Genomic DNA, 23,044 nt, shown 5'->3' with positions numbered 1-23,044 from the left:
TGGGTACTATATGATTGATGGCAAGAGATATTCAGTAAGTAGTAATGAGATTACACATTAGCATTGAAAGGGAGTTGATTAAGTGGTAGCTCATTAAGCCAGAGCTTAGAACCTTTACATGATAGCTTAGATGATGATTGCATGCCTAATGGGGAGGATTAGTTTATGATGGGATCAATTGAAATGAAAGGAATTTGTCAAAAAAGGCTACGCTTGAGAAGTAGCAGGGGTTCGATGCCGAGAATGGTCTCTGGCTGAAGCAGTGGCAGATACATAATAGGCAACTGCGAAGATTCCATGAATGAAACACAGAATGCCTCCGATAGAGAGAATGTGATGATACGATAATCCACATGATTTTCTTGATTTTGAGTTTGCCATTGTCCCTATGATCAGCATTGTGAACCCAATGGCCAGTATGATCCTGATTTGCCCAAAACATCAGTGTATGCATGTCAGAAAGAATCAAGTTTTTGTTTGCAGTGTTGTTTTGATAGTAAATACCATGAGAAGAAAAGAGAAGCTACAGCTAGCTTCCTAGTAGCGGATGCCTTTACGAAATCTTCCTTGGACCACATGCAAGTGCATCCACCAAGCAAGTTAGCAATGATATGAGCAAGGGGAAGAAATAATATTGCAGCCAAACCTAGCTTGAAGGCTTGATAGCTTGGGTCTCTACACTCAAAAATCCACATCTTTAAATGCCTCACCTGCCATCAACAAATCAAGATCCAAATGAAACGATCCGCAACCAAAAGCTGAAGAAATTCAATTCATAACTGGTTTACCTTGTTTTGCGCCATCTCAGCTTCAATCCCAAGTATGCCAGCAACAACATCCAGTGCTATGATTAGGAGACAAACCAAAATACCATAATTTTTAGCCATTCTTCTTTTCCAAATTGACCAGGGGTAACAGTTCTATAGAAGGTTGTGATCAAGGAGAAGGTAGGCTAGGGACATCTTTATAGGGAATGCCTTTCTTTTTAAGCAAGCTTCAAGAAAGACAGAATAAGAATAAAGTTGAGATCATCAATAAAGGAAATGATATTAGTGAATTACGAGTCAATACCTTTTTTCATCTTGACATTTTTTTTTCTTTTGGTGCGTTCTTTTCTAAATTCTGATTCTTTTCATGAGAGACAAGGAAAATTTAAAGAATCAGGATCGACTAAGCTCAAGATCAATGGGTCATCGAATTTCCTGGCCAGGCCAGCCGAGTCTTAAATCACTGGTTTGAGGTATCACCAGCAAGGTTGTAACACTGACGTTCATGAACACCCAAGCAGAGATCCTACCTCAATAGTGAAATTATTCCCTTAATTACATCAATTACATCGGCACATTCCCCAATCTTAACTCATACAATGCTATAAATACTTATCTAACCAAAGGTAAAAACCCCCTCATTCATGTGGGATTTGATAGCCTACAAGAACGTGGAAAAATTGGTATGTACACCAAGAGTATTGTATCCTATTATTTACAAGGTCAACTTTTTTTTTTTTGGGTAAACTATAATTTTGTAATATAGATTGGTTTATTTCGACTTTTTTACTCTTTTAATTTAAAATCTATTAATGTTAATTACACAATTATGAATAGTTTCAATTTCATCTTGATAATTAAATTAAATAGCTAAGGAAATCTAATGATTAACCCACCTTTCGATATTTTATATTTTATATTTTGAAGTATCTTTTTGAAACAATATCACATATATGGAGGATAAATGAGAAATGGTGAGCTTTGATAGCTAATCAAAAGATCAGGGTGTAGCTATAGATTTGTAGGACCGTAGTGGTAACATTGAAAAATATTAAACTTTAAGGGTGAAGGAGGAAAGTTGATGAATCTATTGGAGCAAAAATGAAATTTACCCTTTTTTTAATACCCTTTCCCTTAACAAGCCAATGGGCTTTTTCCCCGTGGTCTTAATCATAGTTAAAAAAAAAAATTAAAATTTTAATATTTTATATGAAAAAATTAAAAAAATTCATACGAATATAGGTTATACCTAATATAAATAATAAAATTTAAAAGAATATTTTAAAAAAAACTTATTTCTTATTGAAAAGATGTTATGTTATCCTTTTAAGTTGAAATATTTAAATGAAAATTTTTTTATCCTAAATTGAAAAAACATAAATTTTTTCTTGTGAACATAAAATATATATATTTAAGGATTTCAAATTCTACATTGAACAAACATAACTTTTTTTTTTTTTGTGAACATAGAATAAAACAATAACTTTTTTTTTGGACATAACACACATACACACATTTAAACTAAAAAGATTTTTATTCCACGTTAAAAATACATAATTTTTTTCTTGTAAATATAAAGTATATATATGAAAGAGTTTCAAAATTCACATTGAAAAAATAATATTTTTTTTGGAATATAGAATATATATATTAAAGGGTTTCAAATTCCATAATGAAAAAACATAACTTTTTTTTTTGAATATATATATATATATTAAAGGATTTAAAATCCCACAATACAAAAACATAACTTTTTTCTTATGAATATAAAATACATATAAGAAAGAGTTTCAAATCCTACATTGAAAAAATAATTTTTTTCTTAGAAAAATAAAGTATATATACTAAAAGGTTTCAAATTTCACATTAAAAAAATAAAATATTTTTTAATATTTATATAGTGAACTTTAAAAAGTATTAATAACTAACTAAAAAAATATAAAAAAAGAGGGGCATAGGAGAAAAATCACATTTAAAAAAGAAAAAAACACCCAGCTTCGTCCAAGTTCACCTGGGTTGCTCGGGTTTTCCCAGTTTGTTGCACCGACTGGTCTTTTAATAAACCTAGACGGTCCAGCCACAGGGTCAACCAGGTCTCGAGTCGACCCATTGGGCCAATCCAGGTTTGATAACAGTGGTCTTAATGCCTTTGATGCAAAAAAAGACTATTTTTTTTTTTTAGTTTTCCTTAGACAAGGAATTATAAGCAACCTCATTGATAAAAACAGTTGTAAGAAGCAAAATAGGATAAGATTAAGTCATGGATTTGAAGAGTCGAGCCAATTACTCTGGATTTACCTTCATTTTCTTTTAAATGATAACAAAAATATTATTTTGATAAAATGTTTTTTTTTATAAAAAATATCAATAGATCAATAGCTGAGTTTTGATTAGGTGATGTTTGGAAAGACCAAGTTATCGGGTTAATTTAGGTTTTTGATAAAATTAATCAAGTTTTTTTTTTTTCTCCAACTTGGATTGGTCCAAGTCCTAGGTTAACCAAGCTCCAAGTCAACTTGTTGGGCTTTAGTATTTTTTTCCCAACCAAATCCTTCTATAGCCTAATTAAAAGATATTATACTTGAAATTATGTTAAGCACGCAACATTTAAAGATAAAGGAATGAAATATAAAATAAGAAAAAAAATTATGGTTAACATCACATTAACAATGTTTTTTTTATTCAAAAGTTTTTTTATTTATTTTTCATTCCTAAATTACAAAAGAAAAAAAAACTCAATGTAAAAAAATGTAATTGTTAGCTTGTCACAATATAAACACTAGAAAAGAGGATATTTGTGTCAATGAATTACTTTGTTTTAGATGATTTAATGAATGTGATTTTTCTCTTTAAACAACATGAAAAATGTAGATTGTGTTCGGTTTTAATCCAATATAAATTCGTCTTAATATTAAAAAAAAGATAATATCTTAAGTTTTTTTAAGACCAAACCATGCTTTCTACCAATCATCAATATTATATTTGGATTTGTCAAGTTAATCGGATTATATTAAAATAACTCTTTAATGATTTAATTTTAAATTAGTATCAGGTAAGAAGTCGAGTCGATAGGTTAGAAACTAGACCTACTAAATAAAGTTTAATAACAATATCAAATAATTTTTTATAATCTTGATATTTTTTATTACTAATATTTTCTTTATCTAATCCACAATAAATTGTAATTATTAAAGAGGTTACCATTCTTATTTTGATTTAGATTTAATAAGAGATTTAATATATTTTAAATTACATAATAAAAACCCTTCTCTATGTAATTCTAATGAAAAAAATTATTGATAGTCTCAATTCATTAAACAAAATATATACAATATAATGTCTTTTTTATTTTTATAACTATATTTATCAAATCCAGTTTTGTTTTACTAGTTTGATCAAAAGTCTTCTTTTCCTAGTTGATTTGGTAAATTCTCAACTTTATTGAAAATTGACTGATAAGATTTAAATGATCCAAAAAAAAAAACTCCCAACCCTTGCAAAACCAACGAAACCTTGTCAAGCCAACTTCATTTGTTTTTTTTTTTTTAATTTTTATCTTGAAGAACTATTGTTTTATTTTATATTTTACTTTTTTTATTTATAATTATTTTATTTAAAAAATAAAAAAATATTTTTTTAAAATATACTGAATTGATTTATAACTCACAAATTAACCCAACCAACTGTTTTTAACCAGATGAAATCCCGGGTGAGTATATCGTATCAATGTTTTCACTTCTCATGGAGGAAAACAAAAATCAAAATCCAGTCAACTTTACAAGAAGCTACACTGGTCAAGAGTCAAGACATGGGTTGCAGTAACATCAGAAGCTACACTTGTCAAGACTTCAGTCTCTGTAGAGCAAAATATTGGTGGACAAATTCTCTAGAAGAAGCTGGACATTTCTCCAATGAGAATCATCACCACTATCCTTTATCCACAAAATCAAAATCATTGTAAGAAAGCAAACACACGCTTTCCTTGGCATATTAACAATGAAGATGAAGGAAAGGAAAGGAAAATATGTCACCATCCTCAGTATATTACTGATGGAAAAGCTTCTAGGTAGATGAAGATCGATCAGAGAAGCCTCGTAGATTTGGAGTTACAGAGATGAGAGGGCCTCAATACACTCTATTGAGCCAGAACATGCTTCAAGTATGTATAGAGAACATGTTTTCTCTCCTTTAACTTACAAACATCGTTTCTTTGTTGATTTTGGTGGATTCCCACCTTGCCATTTAGTGGACTAACTAATTATTGACCGACTTTAGAGGAATGAAATTCAAGCTGTGTGTTTGTTTTTGCTAGGAATCACCATGTATTTGATGTAGTTTAACACAATGCTGTGTTTTTGGTAAATTAATGCTTAGATGATGCCGCGCTCTCTCGTTTTTTTTGTTCTTTCTTCACAATGGGGCGGGGGATGTGTTAAGTTTAAGGAGATAAGGGATAATTTGAAGTGTTTCTTGAATGACCCAAGTAAAGTTACCAAGTGGACATGTAAAGAGAAATTAATATGAAATTACCAAGTCTAGCTAGTATCTTCAAAAGCGGGAAATGTTCAGAGAAATTTTGCAAGTTAAGAACTTAATATGAGTTTTGGGCCTTTTGTAATAATTTGATCTAAAGATTGTTTCTGCAATGGCATTTTCATTGAATGTTTTGTGATTTATTTATTTATTATTTCGGATAATTATAGGTAAGTTGTGGAAAATGGGCTATTCGATTTAGAACGTTAAGGAGTCTTCAAGTAAGTTTGTGGAATTGTGATGTAATGTCAAGGAAGCTTAATGCAGATCGATTGAATTTGAGTCTTTATTTGCTTCTTACTTGTGCATGTGCATACTCGTATAATGCTTGGCAGGATGTTTTCGAGACAACGGGGCAATTTGTTGATGGACTGAAATTCTCTGGTGGTTCTCATAGTTTGATGCCAAAGTCTTCTATTAAAGAAGTGATTGACATGGCTCACAAGCATGATGTGTATGTTAGTACTGGTGATTGGGCTGAGCATTTGCTTCGTAAAGGTCCCTCCAGCTCCTCGAAGCACTGGTAAGGAAGCAGCACCTGTCTTGGTGTTTGTTTGCCATGGTTACATATTGCTTTAAAATGGAGAGATATGAATCTAGCACGATGACTGATGAACTCAGGAATATGTTGTATCCTTAACTCTAAGTCATACGTTGCTAATCACATTAACAGGACATAGATGCTGAACTATGGTTAGATAAAGCTCAAATGGATAATCGATCCATGAATATAAAAATGTATAAGATATATTTTTGGAATCTTTCCCTCCGACTAAATGGAAATGTAATGCAGGATGCTTCTGATAGAACATGACAAGCGTCTCATATCAACAGAATGATTATTGTTGCTAATGATCATATTAAGGTTGTCGGTATCATAACATAGGTTAAACTATTGACTGAAATCGGATTATTGATTCTGATGAGATCCTCCAATCAGTCAATGCTCTAAGCTTAATTTATAAGCAATTACAGCTACGCGCATGCACATGTTCGCATGTTCTGCAGTTGCATACCATTGACAGTTTCGATACAACTTTTCTTTCATAAATCGGCTTCATTCAGATTTAAAGAAGTATGGAACACTATGCATGTGGAAACCCAACAACTAGCATCCGAGAGATCTAGATGGTTGAAAGAAATTATGCTAATTTGGGAGAAAATAGACGAGAATATTCACTCAATGTTCATTCATCGAAACGCACATGTTCAAACAATTATGGATAAAAGGCTGGTGAAAATTGGTGGTTGAGGTGACAACAAGATGATGAAGCACCTGAATTCAGAGACACATGCGGTCTTTTAAGGATGCATGAGACAGATTAATGAATTTGCCTATAACAGAAATGTACATTCTTCAGGACATTTGCATCTGAACTTACAAGGTATATCTTTGTTGCGCAGAAATGGTTGAAGATGCTGATCTCCTGATCAGAATGGCCGAGAGGTGATTAGAAGCTGGGGCAGATTATAATGATTGATGCAGATGACAACTGCAAGGATGTAATTGCAACGTTCGCCGGACAACTAGGTCTTGAGAAGACCATGTTTGAAGCATCAAATGCTAAAACTGCAGAGTGGTTTATCAAAAGATATGGTCCAAAGGTATATTCCACTGTCTCTCATTTAACCATATGGTGAAATCCAGTGTTTATTAAACTCGCTGTTGCTAATGGCATGCTTTCTTTCTCAGGTGAACCTCCTTGTGGATCATTCTCAAGTAATTGGTCTAAAGTGCCTCCGAGGACACAGCATGGGTAGAAGTTGTATACTTCTCTGCCCTTGGCTCTGCATACTTTCACCTCTGAACTGTTGCTTTGTGAACATTATTAACTAATTAATTATTAAGAATTGAGAAATACAGTAATAGACGTGGGAAAAATACTATTCCCCTTTTTAGCCCATTTTCTTTTTCTTTTTTCCTTGTGATTTCACGTTTATAGGCCTGCCTAAATTGATGGCCAATTAAAGCACATTGATTAAGGAAAGACAAGATTCATAGATAGGGGATTGCAACTAAAAAATGTAGCAATAAAACATTTTTTTTTAACTTGGGGTTAAACATATATTTTGGTTATTTAATTTTTTAAATTATAAATTCTTGGTCTCTAACAATTTATAAAATTCAAATTTGATCTTAATTTTTTTTTCATTCTAGTCCCTAGTTTGAGAAATAAAAGAGAAAATGATTGAATTTTGATGGTAAAGAAATAAAGTTTTGGTTGAAATCGATTTGAGCTATGAAAACTAGTGATTTTGATGTTAATGAGTTTTTTTCATGGGAAGAGTTTATCCAAAGTGTTTTTCCCTTAAATTTACATGAAATAGCATATTTAAATTTTAAAAAAAATTTGATTTCTGGTAAGATTATAAATATATTTTTTAGGTGTTTGAGATGTTTTTTCTTAGTTTTTTAAAACTAAAATATAGTTTAAAATTAATTTTTCTTTGTTTAAAATAGATTTACTCATGATTTAGTCAAATAAAGATCACTAAAATTTAGATAGGACATACAACACATCACTTGCTATTTTGTTTTTCAAAAAATTAAGTGATAAGGGACTTATCGTCCACTTCTTAGAAAAAATAATAAAACAAAAATATTCAGGCACACGGATTATCTTAGATCCACCTACTTGAGGTTTTTTTTTTTGGAGACCTAGGAAACTTTAGGTTGTCCAAGCTTGAGATACTGAGCTTTTTCTTTTCATATTATAATTGGATTTTTTAAAAAAATTCTTGTTTATTTTCTTAATTTTATTATTTAATATCTAGTTAATTATTAATTTGACCATATAATTTGTTTCAATTTAATTTTTTTCGATCAACTTAATATTTGGTTGGTTTTTAAATTTAAATATATTTATTTTAAATAAAAAATTATTAAATCCAATTAATTCACCAACTAGGATCATGAGTTTAATTATTTATCTTTGGTGGGATAAGAACTGGCCGTCATAATTTTTTTTGGTTACATAAATAATTTTTTAATTTATTTAATTAGATGCATATATAATTGTTTTAAATTTCTCTTGAAATTTTTTTAATGTACAAAAACATGTTAAAAAATTTATATATATAATTTTTCTGAAGGAAAAAAAAAATGAACCGCAGTAAAATACAGATCAAACAGCTAGTTTAGCGTATTCCTTGCAAGCTGTTATGCCACTCTTCAAGTTTGTGATACACTCACACACATGTTACAAAGGAGAGCTGGAACTCGAGACCTTCGGGTGTGTTAGCATATCAATACAGTAAAAGGTCTTATGCAATATTCTAAAGCATTATTTTATCTTTTACTCCACATCAATCTCTCCATCACTAATAGCCACTAACCCTTGAGGCCGTGGCTGAAAGAAATTAAGCCTGGCTTCGGTAGCTATAGGCAGTAAATACTCCTCCTCCGATATACTAATTTGCATCATGAAGCAAGTTCTTGTTGTTGTTGCTGTGAAGCTTCCCTAAGCACCACCTAGTTTGACCTCAGTATAATATCTTCCTTATGGCCTTTACCTAGAGTTTAAGCGTGTACCTGACATGCTGAACCATTGAATCAGGTCTCAGGAAATGCACCTTTAACTACACATTAAGTATCCCATCTCTTTTTCCCTAATTTAATATGACCAAAAATAGATTTATAAATGATGGAACGAAGTAAAATGCACATAGATTCCAAGAACAGGAATTATATATGAAGGCATCAAGGAATTGACATGGACTCGACCTCAACCATTTTTTATTGGCACACGCTGAAGTCTATGACCTCTGGACACTCCAGACTGAGTGAAAGCAAACCTTGAATCTTGTTATGGCCACAAAGAACTTTGTTGGAATGTGTAAAACCTGCAAACTCAAGGAGTTGCAGATGTTGAGTCACCTATTACACTCAGCTCAGTATGACAACAACATCTACCTATATCCTTGCCAGTCGGAAGCTTAATAGTCCAGTCACACTCGTTTGTGTGGATTACAATGGTTATTCATCAAATTAAACTGAAAATGATGCAGTTTGTGAAGCAATCATGCATAGCTACACATCCCATAAATTAACACAAAATTTCCCTTTCTTGCACTTCTTATTGCACCCACCGCAATGTCTTAATTTTATCAAATGATCATGATGTGTTCACACGCTTTCCTTCGCAGCATGATTCAGTGTACTTGCACTTGTACCCTCACATTGCACAGTTGAAGCGATCTGTCTTAACGTCAACACATTTCTCATTGCAGCAATCTGGCCCTGGAATTCTTTTCAGTCGACAAATGCGAGGCAATTTATTGCATGTCGAATTGGCTATCGTGTTCTGCTGGGCAAGAACGCGGCCAACCCCTCGTAAAGAAGTTACAGCTTCTTGAATTTCACGCAATGAGAGTTGACTTTGCATGTTTGAGTTTTCGCTGTAATGATCTGAATGCAGAACTGCAACAGTAGCTATGGTTGCAGATAGAGCAAAAGGAGTTTTAGCAACTTCATGGCCACTAAAATGAAGCCAGGTTAGTGGAAGAAAATCTTACTGATGGAGCCTTATGGATAAATTTTTGTGTGAAAGCTGCCTATAGGAAAATGAATTTGCAGCCAACTTTTTCTGTGTGATCTTTGATCCAGGAGATTACTTAGAAATCACTAAATACCTTAAAAATTTAAAGAAATAAGTTGATTAAATGTGAAGAAAAGGTGGCCTCCTATTGATTCTGAATCCCAATTATTGTAAAGTAAAATTGACAGCAAGTTCTTCCAAGCATTTTTTAGTACTATTTCAAGCATTCTGTATCTATATTGCGCCCATAGTTTTGGGTTTGAATATAATACCATTTCATTGAACAACTAGGTCGAACAACTATGTCCTGACTACTCAAGTGTGGAGTTGATTTAACCATCTAGGTGGTGGCCAAGTAGTAAAGACTTGGGACTAAGAGGTTTGCTCCCTCTGTGGTCTCAGGTTCGAGTCCTTGGTTGCTCATATGATGGCCACTGGAGGCTTACATGGTCGTTAACTTCAGGGCCCGTGGGATTAGTCGTGGTGCGCGCAAGCTGACCCGGACACCCACGTTAATCTAAAAAAAAAAATAAGTGTGGAGTTGATTTTATAGTTAAGAATGTAATTTTTTTTTTAATTAGAAGAATTTTTGTTTTTAATATATCAAACCAATATAAAAGATATAATTTAAGATCATTCATATATAAAACTTAATCATACGTAATGCATAAATTAATTCAAAAACATCTTTTACCAGGTCTGATGCAATATGCTATATCCTAATTTTATTTTATTCTCCATTATTTTTTTTTAATGTTAAAAGAAACACCCACACTTAGCAATTATTTATCTAGTAAAGAAAAAACTAAATTACATGGGAGTGGACTAAACGTGACCAGCCAATTTGACAAATCTAAAAATAATTTAGATGATTAGTGAAAATGTAAATGACTAAAAAAATAAAATTCAAGTCGACATCTTTTTTTTTTAAATATTCACACAACTACATATTAAATTGATTCGGTCAACTTTCTAAATTTGTGACTTTGATAATAAGATTATGATAACTCCATCTAAATTAAATTAAAATAAATTATGAAATCTAATTCTAATCAACTTAATGTTAAAGAATAAAATTATAAAAAAATTATAGAAAAAAATATTAGAAAAAAAACCTAAATCAACCTGAGATAACTTGTTATATCCACGACCTATGTTATAAAACCAGAATAATCCCATAAAAAATAAATTAAAATAAATTATAAAACTTAATTCACAATTAACTCAATGTTGAAGGATGGAGTTGAAAGAAATTCATTAAAAAAAAAGACACAAAAAAATAACACGAGTAAATTTATCAAATCTATAATCTAATTTATGAGATCGAGATAACAATATAAAAAGTAAACCAAAAAACAATCCTAGTTAATATATCAAAGTTGTAACCCAAATCATAAAACTAGAATAGAATCACAGAAATCAAATTGAATAACTTATGATAACTGTAAAGCTTAAGTTATGAGATCGAGATAACAATATAAAACGTAAACCAAAAAATAATTCTAGTTAATATGCCAAAGCTGTAACCTAAATCATAAAACTAAAATAGAATCACAGAAATCAAATTGAATAAATTATAATAGCTTTAGAGCTCAAGTGACATTAACTAGAGTTTAAACAAATACTGACATGCAAAATTATTGATCAGGCTTAAGAGATGCAAATTTAATTTGTTATTCATTGAGAATGAATTTTGTATTTATTTATTTTAATTAGATTGGTAATTTCATCTTATAATTATTTTTTAAAATGATTTTTATTTATAAATATATTAAAATAATATTTTATTTTATTTTTTAAATTATTTTTATATTAACATATACATAAAAGTAATTGAAAAATATAAAAAAATTAATTTTAAATAAAAAAATTCAAATATTTGATAAACTCAGTTTTAATTGCGTCCCACACTATCAAAGTAGAAAGGCAACGAAATACGTGAGAGTACATATATTTTGAAGTGTTGACAGATCGTCTTTTCTTACATTTTCTGCAAAAAGTAATTGATTTCGAATACAAATTTCGTTTTGTCCAAAACAGCAGGAGTACTTAATGTTAAGAATATAAATTGTTAAGTAAATAATTAAAGCTAGTAAATACAAATAACGAGACATATATACATGCTGGTTATATTCATATTGTTTGATCCTAAGTATGAGATTTCCAAGGTGATGCTTTTGGCAATTCTCCGTATTTACGCTTCGATTAGTAAAATCACAAGCACTATCACAATTTGATGGTATGAAATATAAATTAAGCCAACAGAACCAGGAGTACTTAATGTTAAGAATATCAATTGCTAAGTAAATAATTAAAGCTATTAAATACAAATAACGAGACATATAGACTTGCTCGCTATATTCACATTGTTTGATCCTAAGTATGAGATTTTCAAGGTGATGCTTTTGGCAATTCTCCATATTTACACTTCGATTAGTAAAATCACAAGCACTCTCACAATTTGATGGAATGAAATATAAATTAAGCCAACAGAACCATGGTGTTCCTTAGAGAAAGAGACTCAGTCTCGCAGAAACATGAAAGGAAATATACTCTGTATCAGAGAATTACACGGTTTGTGACGCATTCATGCATAGCTACACATCCCATAAACACAAAATTCCCCGTTCTTGCACTTCTTGTTGCATCCACCACAATGTCTTTTATCAAATGATGGGTTCACACACGTTCCTTTGCAGCATGTTTCAGTGTACTTGCACTTGTAGCCACACATTCCACAGTTGAAGCGATCTGTCTTAACGTCGACGCATTTCTTATTGCAGCAATCTGGCCCTGGACTTCTCTTCAGTCGACAAATGCGAGGCAATTCATTGCATGTCGAATTGGCTACCAGGTTCTGCTGGGCAAGAACGCGGCCAACCCCTCGTAAAGAAGTTACAGCTTCTTGAATTTCAGCCAATGAGAGTTGTCTTTGCGTGTTTGAGTTTTCGTTGTAATGATCTGACTGCAGAGCTGCAACAGTAGCTATGGTTGCAGATAGAGCAAAGAAGAGTTTTAGCAACTTCATGGCTAGTAATGTGAAACAAGGTTGGTTAGAAGAAGATCTCATTGATGGGGTTTTATAGAGAAATTTTGTGTGAGAGTTGACTACAGGAAAATGAATATGGAAGCTTTGCTTTTTCTGTGTGGTCTTGATTCGGAAGTTTACTTCGAAATCACTAAATACCCTTAAACAAATTATAAGTTGATTGAATGCCAAGAAAAGTTGGCCTCCCAAAGATCCCGCATCCCCATTGTAAAGTAAAATTGACAGATAAAAGATGAAATTAAAAAAATATAATTTCATAAATTATTTCAAATAAAAAAATAAGAATTAAATATGATAGATAATTTTTTTAATAAATGATAAGAGAAAAACAAATAAAAATAAGAAGCAAAGTTATTATAAAAATCAAATCAAATTAAATTTTATGGAATGAAGTTGAAAAAAATCAAAATAAAATATATAGCAATAAAAAATCTGAAAATAAAATTTGATAAAATCTATAAATAAAATGATACTTCTAAATGTTTTACAACTTTTTAAAAGAGTTTTCCCTCTAAAATAAAAAAAAATACTTTTTTAAAAATTAAAGTAAATTTTTATTTGAGTGAAATATTTTTTTTAATCAATTTTTTTAATAATAAATAAATATAAATTAATTTGAAATTTGTTTTTTTCATGAAACAAATAATTGTAAATGCTTGGCTTGTATGTTTTCACTTTCATAACATGGATAGCAAACTTTCCTGTCCTGAGAGGCCCTCGTTAAATCCTACCCGAGGCGGATATGAGACGAGGAGTGGGGAAACTACAAACTATTTTAAATTCCTTGCATACTAGCACTATATATAAATTATTCATAAAATAATAAATAATATTATTATAAATTTTTTTAATCATCAGCATATTTATAGCTAGTAAATACAAAACCCCCATAGCTTGATGGAACCGTTCCAAACACGCCCCATTTCCATCTCTCAATTTAATTTCGATGTGTAAAAACTAAATAATAAGAAAATAGAAAGAAAATAATAGAGTGCAATAATTAATTAAGGAGATATCAAGCAAGCCATTCATTTTATGAATGTACTCCACCAGCTGCTCAAATGTGTCTAGGAAATGTTGATTGGCAGCTGGAAATAATGATTGCTTTAAACACACAATTGATAACTTTTTTACTATTATATAGTTTCTAATTTGTAAATAATGAATAAATCAATTAATATGACATCAATTTCTTATTTTCCTTTATTTTAATTTTTTTACTATTATATAGTTTCTATTTATCTATTTTTGTTTGAATTGATACATAAACATCTATTTTTTTTAATTTACATGGGTGTCCGGGCTAATTTGCACGCACCATAACTAATCTCAAGATCCACTAAACATCCTGCAAGTCCAGTAAGCATGCAAGACACCGTAGAGATAACATACGTGCACAGTAAAATTCAAATCCGAGTGTAAAAAAAGAGAACAAATCCCTCCTATCGCTAAGCTAACATCTCAATTGTCATAAATATCTATTTTTAAACAAAGAGCTAGTGGATTGAATTATTTAGTGAATTTTAAATGAGTGTTATCTTTATAAGCAATCTGTGCATTTATGATTGGAGATTTGATTGATTCTAATGAATCTTTATCTAATAATGTAACACGCAATCAATCATAATTAATTTAGGGTTATCTTAATACTCCCTCCATCCATTTTTACCGGTCATTTTTCGTTTTTAATTACCCATTTTATTTAACTATTTTAAAATCATTTTTTTACAAATATTAAATTTTGTATTGTGTCCCTTTGTGTCTTTTAAATTTGCAATCCAAAAATGCTTGATAATTTGACAATTGATTTTTACAAATATTTGTGTTTTTATTTAATTTTTTGTTGCAAAAACACCAATAATAATTATACGATTGGAGTATAAGCGAAATAATATATAAATTTTTTTAAAATCATAATTTAATTAATATCAAAATGATACAAAATTAATTACTCTCTTAATATATATATATACACACACGCCAAAAACCTTCTTACCTTTAATCAATTATTGTCTTCCAAGCAACATTTGATCCTTTCATGGGGGGCAAAAAGCAGAAATCTCTAAACTTCTAAAACTAGGGTTTTGTGAAATATAACTAGTAGGTCCTCTAGGTGAAAGATTTTATGTAAACCCCAGAGTGATTGAAAACGAACTCTAAAATGAGGAAAGTGAGTGTTTATGACACAAAAATATCGAAGACCTCCGAAGAAAGGAAATGAATTAGTTAGTATTAGATGATTGACTCGTGCTATATTATATTTTGGGTTAAATTTAATTTTTTAATATAAAAAATATTTAAATGTTATTAATGTTTTTTAATAGAAAAGAATTAAATAATGTGATGATTTACCTAATATAACTCAGTTAACTTTATTAGTTTAAAAATAACTCGTTCAATCTATGAAATTTTTTTGATTAAATAAAATTTCAATATGATACTTTTTTAATATTAAAATAATAATATAATGGATTGATGTTGAATAACCTAAATTAATATATCAAATTCATAACCTGAGGTTAAGTCTAATTTCTAATCAATCTAATATTGAAGGAAGAAGTTGAAAAAATAATTAATTAAAAAATAATCTATAAAACAACCTGATTTAACATGTCAAATTTACAACCCGGGTTATAAGACTAAAATAACCCAATAAAAAGCAAATAAAAAAAATTACAAATTTTAATCTCTAACCAGCTTAATATTAAAAGATAAAATTAAAAAATTCAATTAAAAAAAGAACATAAAAAAAACTTGAGTTAGTCCACCAAATCTATGACCCTGGCCATCAAACTAAGATAATCTTATAAAAAAAAAATGATCCAATTTAACCCAAGTTAACCTACCAAATCTGTGATTTTGATCTTGAGACTAGGATAACTCCATAGAGAGAAAGTCAAAACAAATTATAAAGTTTGATTCTCAGTTATCCCTATCAGACCTAACGTTGAATGATAAAACTTGTAAAAATCTTTATTAAAAATTTAACTTGACTTAATTGTTAAGCACTATTACCATGTCATTAAACTAAGATAATTTAATGAAAAACAAACCAAAACAAATTATGAAACCTAATTTCTAATTAAATATAATATTAATTGATGAAATTGAGGAAAAAGATCAATTGGAAATAAGAGATAAAAAATGAGTCAATTATATTAACCCGCAATCCAAATCATGAAATAGGAATAACCTAATTAAAAGTAAGTTCAATGTTGAATGACTTATTATCCAAATAATAAAACCAATATAATCTATTAGAAAGAAAAAAAAAAAGAACAACCTGATTTAATCCTGGTTTAAATGCTAAAATCTATGACTTTGATTTTAAAACTAAGATATTCTCATAAAAAGAAAATCAAAATAGATTATAAAGTTCAATTTCCAACTAATCCAATGTTGAATGATAAAATTAAAAAAAAAAGACATAAAAACAACCTGAGTTAACTCAATTTAATCCGTTAATCATTATTTTCATGTCATAAGATCAAGATAATCTAATGAAAAGTAAACAAAATAAATTATGGAGTTTAATTCTCGATTAAATCAATATTGAAAGAAAAAATTAATTAAGAAAAAAAATTTAAGTCAACTCATTAAATCTGAGATTCGTGTAATGAAAGTATGATAACTAATAAAAAAATCTAATATTAAAGAATGAAATTAAAAAATATATTAATTAAAAAACAAAAAAAATTCTTATTCAAAGAAAATTCTAATTTTATTTCAAACCGAAAAAAGAAGAAGTTATTTTTGGATTTATTATAAAGGAAATTCATATTAAGATGTTGGGATGTTACATTTTAGTCTTTCATCAGTACTAATAGATGTCAATCCTCTTCAAATAATAAGATATACTTCTAAAATTCTTATTGAGAGGTCATAATCTTTCCTAACTGGAAACGTGGAACTCTTTAGAGAAAGAACCATATTTACAAATAAAATATCAGCCCTGATTGGAGGAGGATTAAAAAAAAAAAAAAAGAGGAGAAAAATAGCATCCATGTAAATGAAAACAAGAAAAACAAAAGAGGAGAAAAGTAGCATCCATGTAAATGAAAACAAGAAAAAAGAGGTTGCACGAGGTGTTTTGTTGGCTGTTGAGCGAAAGAGAGAGTGGAGACAAAAAAAGAAAACGAAGACACAATATAAGAAATTTTTAATAATGAGTTGTTAATCAATAATCTTTGAGTTTTTACTTACTATCATCTTAAGTTTTTTTTTTATTGGGTCAATATTTCAGATGGATATTGTTACAGCAACGTTACCTCTCATTATTTGTTGTCATCTGGATCCTCAATTTGCACCGGTGCTTTCTTAACTGGTCTCTGTCTTTGTGGCTGGTGGTTGGTCCTAGAAAGGAAACTAGCTAGTAGTAATGGCGAGGAGTCCACTGAAGAGAAACAACATTGTAAGAACCGGCTTTCCTTGACAGTCCATCTTTCTTTCGCAATTCAAACGTTACAGAAATCGCTTTGTCAGAAGTGTTTGGAGTTTGAAGTCTAAACAGAAGGGATGCCTTCCAAAATTTGGTTCTCTCTGAAGAAATCATTGAAGTGCGAACTAAAGCCATCAGACGTGCATGATCCAAGGGCCAAGAGCGATCTGAGCGGCATTCAGACAAGAAATTCAATCAAGTCTGAATGTTCAAGATCCTTGTCAAATCTACGAGAGTTCATTCATGGGAGCACGAGGTATACAGAGAAGCCACTAACTAGTAGCCCAAGATCTCTAGAAAGCACTGATTTTCTCAACTCTATAGCACATGAAGTAGTCCTTTGTGACACTAAATGTGAACTGAAGATTACAGGTGGCAGGGGCTGTGACAAGGGTGGTTCCTCCTTTGTTGATATCCTTAAGCTACGGACACCTCGTCCTAGAGGACATGACATTGTGTCCCCCAGAAGGTCAAGTAGCTATTCAAGGAAGAAACATGGTGATTCTCCTATATATTGTAATGGAAACGGTGTATCTTCCAAGCCTAAAAGCTCTCATGATGCAGATTCTTATGGTTCTCCATCTTTAGTTTGCAAGAAATGTTATGCAAAATTTAAGAAGTTGGATGCTTATGAGGCACATCATCTTTCATACCATGCTGGTAAGAGGCCTCAATCCAACTACTTCAGTCTCTTAATCTGTGTATAATCAAGTTTTTCATGGTTATTTTTAACAACAATCTTATCTCTCTAGAGAGTCATTCAAATCAACATGTTTGAAGGTTCATCTTAATACGCTGGTTTTCAGAAAATTTGGGTGCCTGCATTTGTGTTTTCTTCTGCACAAATCCATATTCTTATGATGAAAATCAAGAGAAATAATCTTGAGTTATTATGACAACAGGTCTACTTTAGAGCCCTTTAAGTCAAAATCTTGAATTTATTGTCAGTTTGTCTCATAGATTTCTGTTTTCTGAAATGTCACTGCCATTGTTATGATTGCTGCAGCTGTGTTGTCTTTTCTATCAACTTATTGCTGATCATAACTGGACTTATTTGACAGCACTGTTTCAATTTTTTAGAAGCAAGCAGTCCTTTTTATTCAATTTTTTTAGTTCAATTGGCCAATAGAATCCACTTGTCATTATCCTTCTGCAGTTACTGAACTTGTGGAAGGGGACTCATCTAGGAGGATAGTAGAATTAATCTGCAGAACAAGGTGGTTACAATCTGAGAACAACTGTGTTACTATAGAGAGGGTTTTGAAGGTCCACAACATGCAAATGACCCTTGTTCAATTTGAAGAACATAGAGAAATGGTGAAAATCAAAGCTAGCAAACTGCCTACGAAACATTCGCGTTGTCTCGCCGACGGCAATGAGCTTTTGAGGTTCCATGGCACAACTGTTGCTTGTTCTCTTGGTCTGAATGGCTCCTCTAGTCTTTGTAGAATGGAGAAATGCGGTGTATGCCAGATTTTGAGACATGGGTTCACTGATAAAGATGTCAACGGCATTGGGGTCGGAATTTTTACTACTTCCACAAGTGGAAGAGCCTTGGAATCTGTAGAAGCAAGTCAAGATAACCAAGATGTAAGAAAGGCTTTGTTACTATGTAGAGTTATTGCTGGAAGGGTTCGTAGGCCTTTGGAAAACGCTCAAGAAATTGCAGGTCAATCAGGCTTTGATTCACTTGCTGGGAAAGCTGGTCAAAATTCACATCTACTTGAGGAACTGTATCTGCTAAATCCCAAAGCTCTCCTTCCTTGCTTTGTGGTAACTTGTAATCATGAATGTTAAGAGATCAAATACAAGTTATGAAAATTCTTCTCTGCTTTCATTTTCTTGATTCTTTTCTCCCCACTTTGAAATACAATTTTAAGTTACAGTTTTGTTTTTTTTTTCATTTGTAACTGCGGATTAATGCATTTTAAAAGTATATTTGACTTGAAAAATTATTAAATTGAATTTTTATAGTATTTTCAAGTGAAAAATATTTTTTTAAAAACATGTTACAGTTATATTTTTTTATTGTTTTAATATTCTAATATTAAAAATAAATTTTAAAAAATAAAAAAATATTATTTTAATATATTTTAAAATAAAAAACGACAAACAAAAACATCCATGACTTTCATCTGCTCAACGTTGGTCGATCAGTTCAACCTTAATGTGCCATGAAATTATGGATTATTTTAAATGCCCGTCAGGACCAGCACACATGAGCGCACATACATTCTATGCTATTGAATAATGCTTCATCTGTCCCATGTCTCGGCCTTCTCAATTCTCTCCATCGTCTTAAAAAAGCTTAGGGCATGGGTTAATTGATACTTAATAGAACGCAGCTCCGCATGGAGCTCTCGTTGCTTTAAAGGAGAAAAATAGTTGAAAACCCTAGGAATTCATATTTTTTTTTATGCAGAAATGACCCCTTGAGATGCAGATTTTGTCCCTTCTTCCATGATTTTTATTTTCTGGTAACCACCGATCACTTATCTGGAGGCTGTCGACACCACTGGTGGAGGTTCAGTGTGCATTAAACACTGCATGGTCCCCTATCCTCTCACTGCACGGGTTGGTCACTTCCAAAAGTCAATTAATTTGAGTTTTTTCTACCGCTCACACAGCGGCTGACTGTAGAATCAAACTGTTTGGAATTATAGACATAATTATGATTTAAAATATTTTTATTTATAAATATATTAAAATAAATATTTTATTTTTTAAAATTATTTTTATATTAGCACATTAAAACAATTGAAAATATAAAAAAAATCAAAATTATTTTCGTACACTGATGTCAAGAATTTCTTTAAAAAATTTTTTTTTATTATTTTAATGTATTTCTAGAAAAAAAAATACTTTGAATTGCATTCCTTTTCAGTCTTTATAAAAAAATCAAAATTATTTTAGTACATTGATGTCAAGAAGATTTTTTAAAAATAATTTTTTTTATTTTAATGTATTTCTAAAAAAAAAACTTTGAATTGCATTCCTTTTCAGTCTTTCATGGCAGACCGTTTGAATGTCAAAATGGTAAATAAATGGAAGACCGTTTGAATTTCCATGTCATTTTCGCCACATGCTCTCTATTTAGTTCCTACAAGCCATTATCCACGCTGCGCTCCGATTGAGATTTCAAGGTTTTTTTTTTTTTTTTTTTAACTCAAAGAGAAGAATGAGCTGGTATTTTGAATAAATTTTCTTGCATCATGAAAAATAAATTAGCTGTGAATTTAAAAATTAATTTTTTTTTTGTTTAATGAAATAAAGAGATAGATAAAAGGTGCATATATGTGCCGCTAAAAACGTTATTTCTCTGATGAGAATCCCTTTCCTTTGTCAATGCAGTGCGCTCCTTTTTTTTTCATAAAATATTTTTTTGTCAATGGTTTTATTTTATTTTTGAATAAAATATTATCATAATTTTAATATTAATGTTTTAATAAGACAAGATAAATTAATAATTTTAACTTGCATATGTTAAAGATATTTATTCTCATTTATAAAATTATTGATTTAACTTTATATATAACTATTAAGAAAGTAATTGTTAATATTAAAATAAAAAAGATAATATTATTTAAAAATAATGGCATAACTGAGTGATTATTTAAACCTCATTGAAATAATTTAATAAAAAAAATATATAAAAAAACAATAGGATTAAGAAATTAAAGGCATGAATGGGCTGGATATATATATCTAGCTCATTAGGATTGGGCTTGATAAAAAATTAATTTTTTCTTCATTTTAAATTCTTTTAATGGGCCTGATTTTTATGTTTTTTTTTTTAATTAAATGGTGAGCTAATAAGCCTAAAAAAAGTTCTTGAGCTCTGAACTTTTTTTTCGAAAAACATCTCCATGAAATTTCTCTCACGAAGACGAATCAATATACACTGTAATCCAAATAATTGGTGATCAAGATCTAACTCACTCCAAAGTCTTGTCTCTTGTCAAGATTTTCTGATTGCTGCCTTTCTACTCCGTCAAGATTTTAAGGACTGAAATGAAAAAAGAATAAAGTTCGAGACCGAGATGAAAAATACAAAAATAAAAAGGATCAAATTTTAAATAATTTTGAAATTAAGAGTCAAAAGTATAGATTCACGCGCCCATGAAACATTAAAAATGGAAAAGTCTGCTCATTTTTGTCAATTTCAAATTTAATTATGTGTCGTTTGCAACAATTTAAAACTTAGAATGCAAAATCAACATGTCATTAAATTCCAAAATAATCTCCGTATCTTGGGTGCACACTAAAACAAAGACTAAAGAGAATAAAAAAAAATCAAAGACAACAAAAATTAAAAAAGAAAAAAGAAAACATGAGGACCAAATTAAAAGAAGCTGCAGCTTAAAGATCAAAATGAAAAAAAAAAACCTAAAGGGATTACGTAGGAAATTAGGCAATGCTACAGTGCTTACAAAGAGAAATCTGTGAGGGGATGAATAAAAATGTCACAGTGAAAGGGCGACTTTTTGAATTTATTTGTCAATAAAGCAATTTCATCTCAAGCCAAGGAACGAATGAAATTCTGTTCTTTGTAGGTGTGGTGCGCTGAGCTCAAAATAATAATAATGGAAAAATAAAGAATTATGTATATATTGTTTTTGTTAATTGAAAAAAAAATCATTAAATAAAAATTATCTTATAAAAACCGATATATATATCAATCGATAATTTCAAAAAAAAAAAAACAAGAAGAAGAAAAGGCACATGAGTGAAAAAATTCAAAATATACAAAGTCTATTGAAAATTATCAATTAAAACAAAATAAAAGGATCTGCCTTATATTTTATGGTTCATCATATTAATTGCACTCATTAACTATATATAAATTAATTTTCGAAAATAAATGACACGCAAGCAAAAGCTTAATTACCTGGATAGATACTAAACCTTATCTCAAGGATTGTCCTCCATTCTATAGCTATATAAAAATAATTTCATTAAAATAGGCCTATAAAAAAAACTGTCCTGATGCATTCATTCTCCTAAATGTTATAATAATATTCATTCTCCTAAATGTTGATTATAATAATATTTGGATATATATATATATATATATATATATATATATATATATAACATGGAAGGGTAAATTATAATAATCTCCTCAAGATATTGTGAAATTGAAGAGATTATTCATGAATTTAAGAATTTGTAAAAAACTCCAAACTTAAAAAAATATTATAAACCTCCTTTTGCACCCAAAGTGCCCCCTAATTACCATTTAAAAAAGATAATTAAATTAGAAACTAGAAAAAGTTAGGGAAAAAGAAGAAGAAATAGGGCATTATTAGCTTTTAGGTCGAACAATAATATTAATTTTACCATTTAGTTTTATTCAAAAAAATTTTTTTTTTAATATTCTTTCTTTAATTTTCAGATTTTCTTAATCCAACTACTTTTTCATAAATAATGATTAAGGATAGATTAATAGGGGATTTCTATCAAGTCTTTAATTATTATTATTTTAATTATTGTAATTTCATGATTCAAAAAAATGGTAATAATGATTTACTCAAACATGAATTTAGTTAAATATTTGATTTGATAAAAATAACTTCAAACCTTAAGAAACATTAGAAATATAAATATTGAAAAGGATTTTCTTATATTACATGTTAAACATGAGAAAAGTAATTGATAATAGTTTAACCTTAAATTGCTGATTAACGATAGTATTTTAGTTAAAACTAGTTATATAACC

General features: G+C 29.9%; 4 protein-coding genes across 7 annotated transcripts; 2 read left to right on the top strand and 2 right to left on the bottom strand.

Moving 5' to 3' along the window:
* Positions 1-14: 14 nt before the first annotated feature.
* On the bottom strand, positions 15-1,046 carry LOC105110153 (uncharacterized). Its single transcript, XM_011005094.1, has 3 exons — positions 789-1,046; positions 505-710; positions 15-424 (listed from the first exon to the last, which is right to left on the bottom strand). The coding sequence occupies exons 1-3, from the start codon at positions 885-887 to the stop codon at positions 208-210; spliced, it is 522 nt and encodes a 173-aa protein (XP_011003396.1). The 5' UTR covers positions 888-1,046; the 3' UTR covers positions 15-207.
* A 3,743-nt stretch (positions 1,047-4,789) lies between these two features.
* LOC105110151 (uncharacterized) lies at positions 4,790-6,835 on the top strand. 4 transcript variants are annotated; one of them, XM_011005092.1, is made up of 4 exons: positions 4,790-4,926; positions 5,471-5,521; positions 5,636-5,823; positions 6,686-6,835. In XM_011005092.1, the coding sequence occupies exons 1-4, from the start codon at positions 4,882-4,884 to the stop codon at positions 6,729-6,731; spliced, it is 330 nt and encodes a 109-aa protein (XP_011003394.1). In that variant the 5' UTR covers positions 4,790-4,881; the 3' UTR covers positions 6,732-6,835. The 4 variants fall into 4 exon arrangements, with proteins under 4 accessions (XP_011003394.1, XP_011003395.1, XP_011003393.1 ...); XM_011005093.1 differs by lacking the exon at positions 5,471-5,521; XM_011005091.1 differs by having other exon boundaries at positions 5,471-5,823; positions 6,705-6,835.
* A 951-nt stretch (positions 6,836-7,786) lies between these two features.
* Positions 7,787-19,162, top strand: LOC105110150 (uncharacterized). The gene is made up of 4 exons (XM_011005089.1): positions 7,787-7,792; positions 16,914-16,926; positions 17,395-17,985; positions 18,482-19,162. The coding sequence occupies exons 3-4, from the start codon at positions 17,403-17,405 to the stop codon at positions 19,120-19,122; spliced, it is 1,224 nt and encodes a 407-aa protein (XP_011003391.1). The 5' UTR covers positions 7,787-7,792; positions 16,914-16,926; positions 17,395-17,402; the 3' UTR covers positions 19,123-19,162.
* On the bottom strand, positions 12,309-12,869 carry LOC105110149 (uncharacterized). Its single transcript, XM_011005088.1, has one exon. The coding sequence runs from the start codon at positions 12,864-12,866 to the stop codon at positions 12,426-12,428; it is 441 nt and encodes a 146-aa protein (XP_011003390.1). The 5' UTR covers positions 12,867-12,869; the 3' UTR covers positions 12,309-12,425.
* Positions 19,163-23,044: the final 3,882 nt, after the last annotated feature.

Source organism: Populus euphratica, unplaced genomic scaffold (genome assembly GCF_000495115.2).
Source record: "Populus euphratica unplaced genomic scaffold, PopEup_1.0 scaffold243.1, whole genome shotgun sequence".
In the NCBI taxonomy this organism is placed as follows: domain Eukaryota; kingdom Viridiplantae; phylum Streptophyta; class Magnoliopsida; order Malpighiales; family Salicaceae; genus Populus; species Populus euphratica.
The sequence above is the reverse complement of the archived record's forward strand: the minus strand, read 5'-3'. Positions and strand labels throughout refer to the sequence as shown.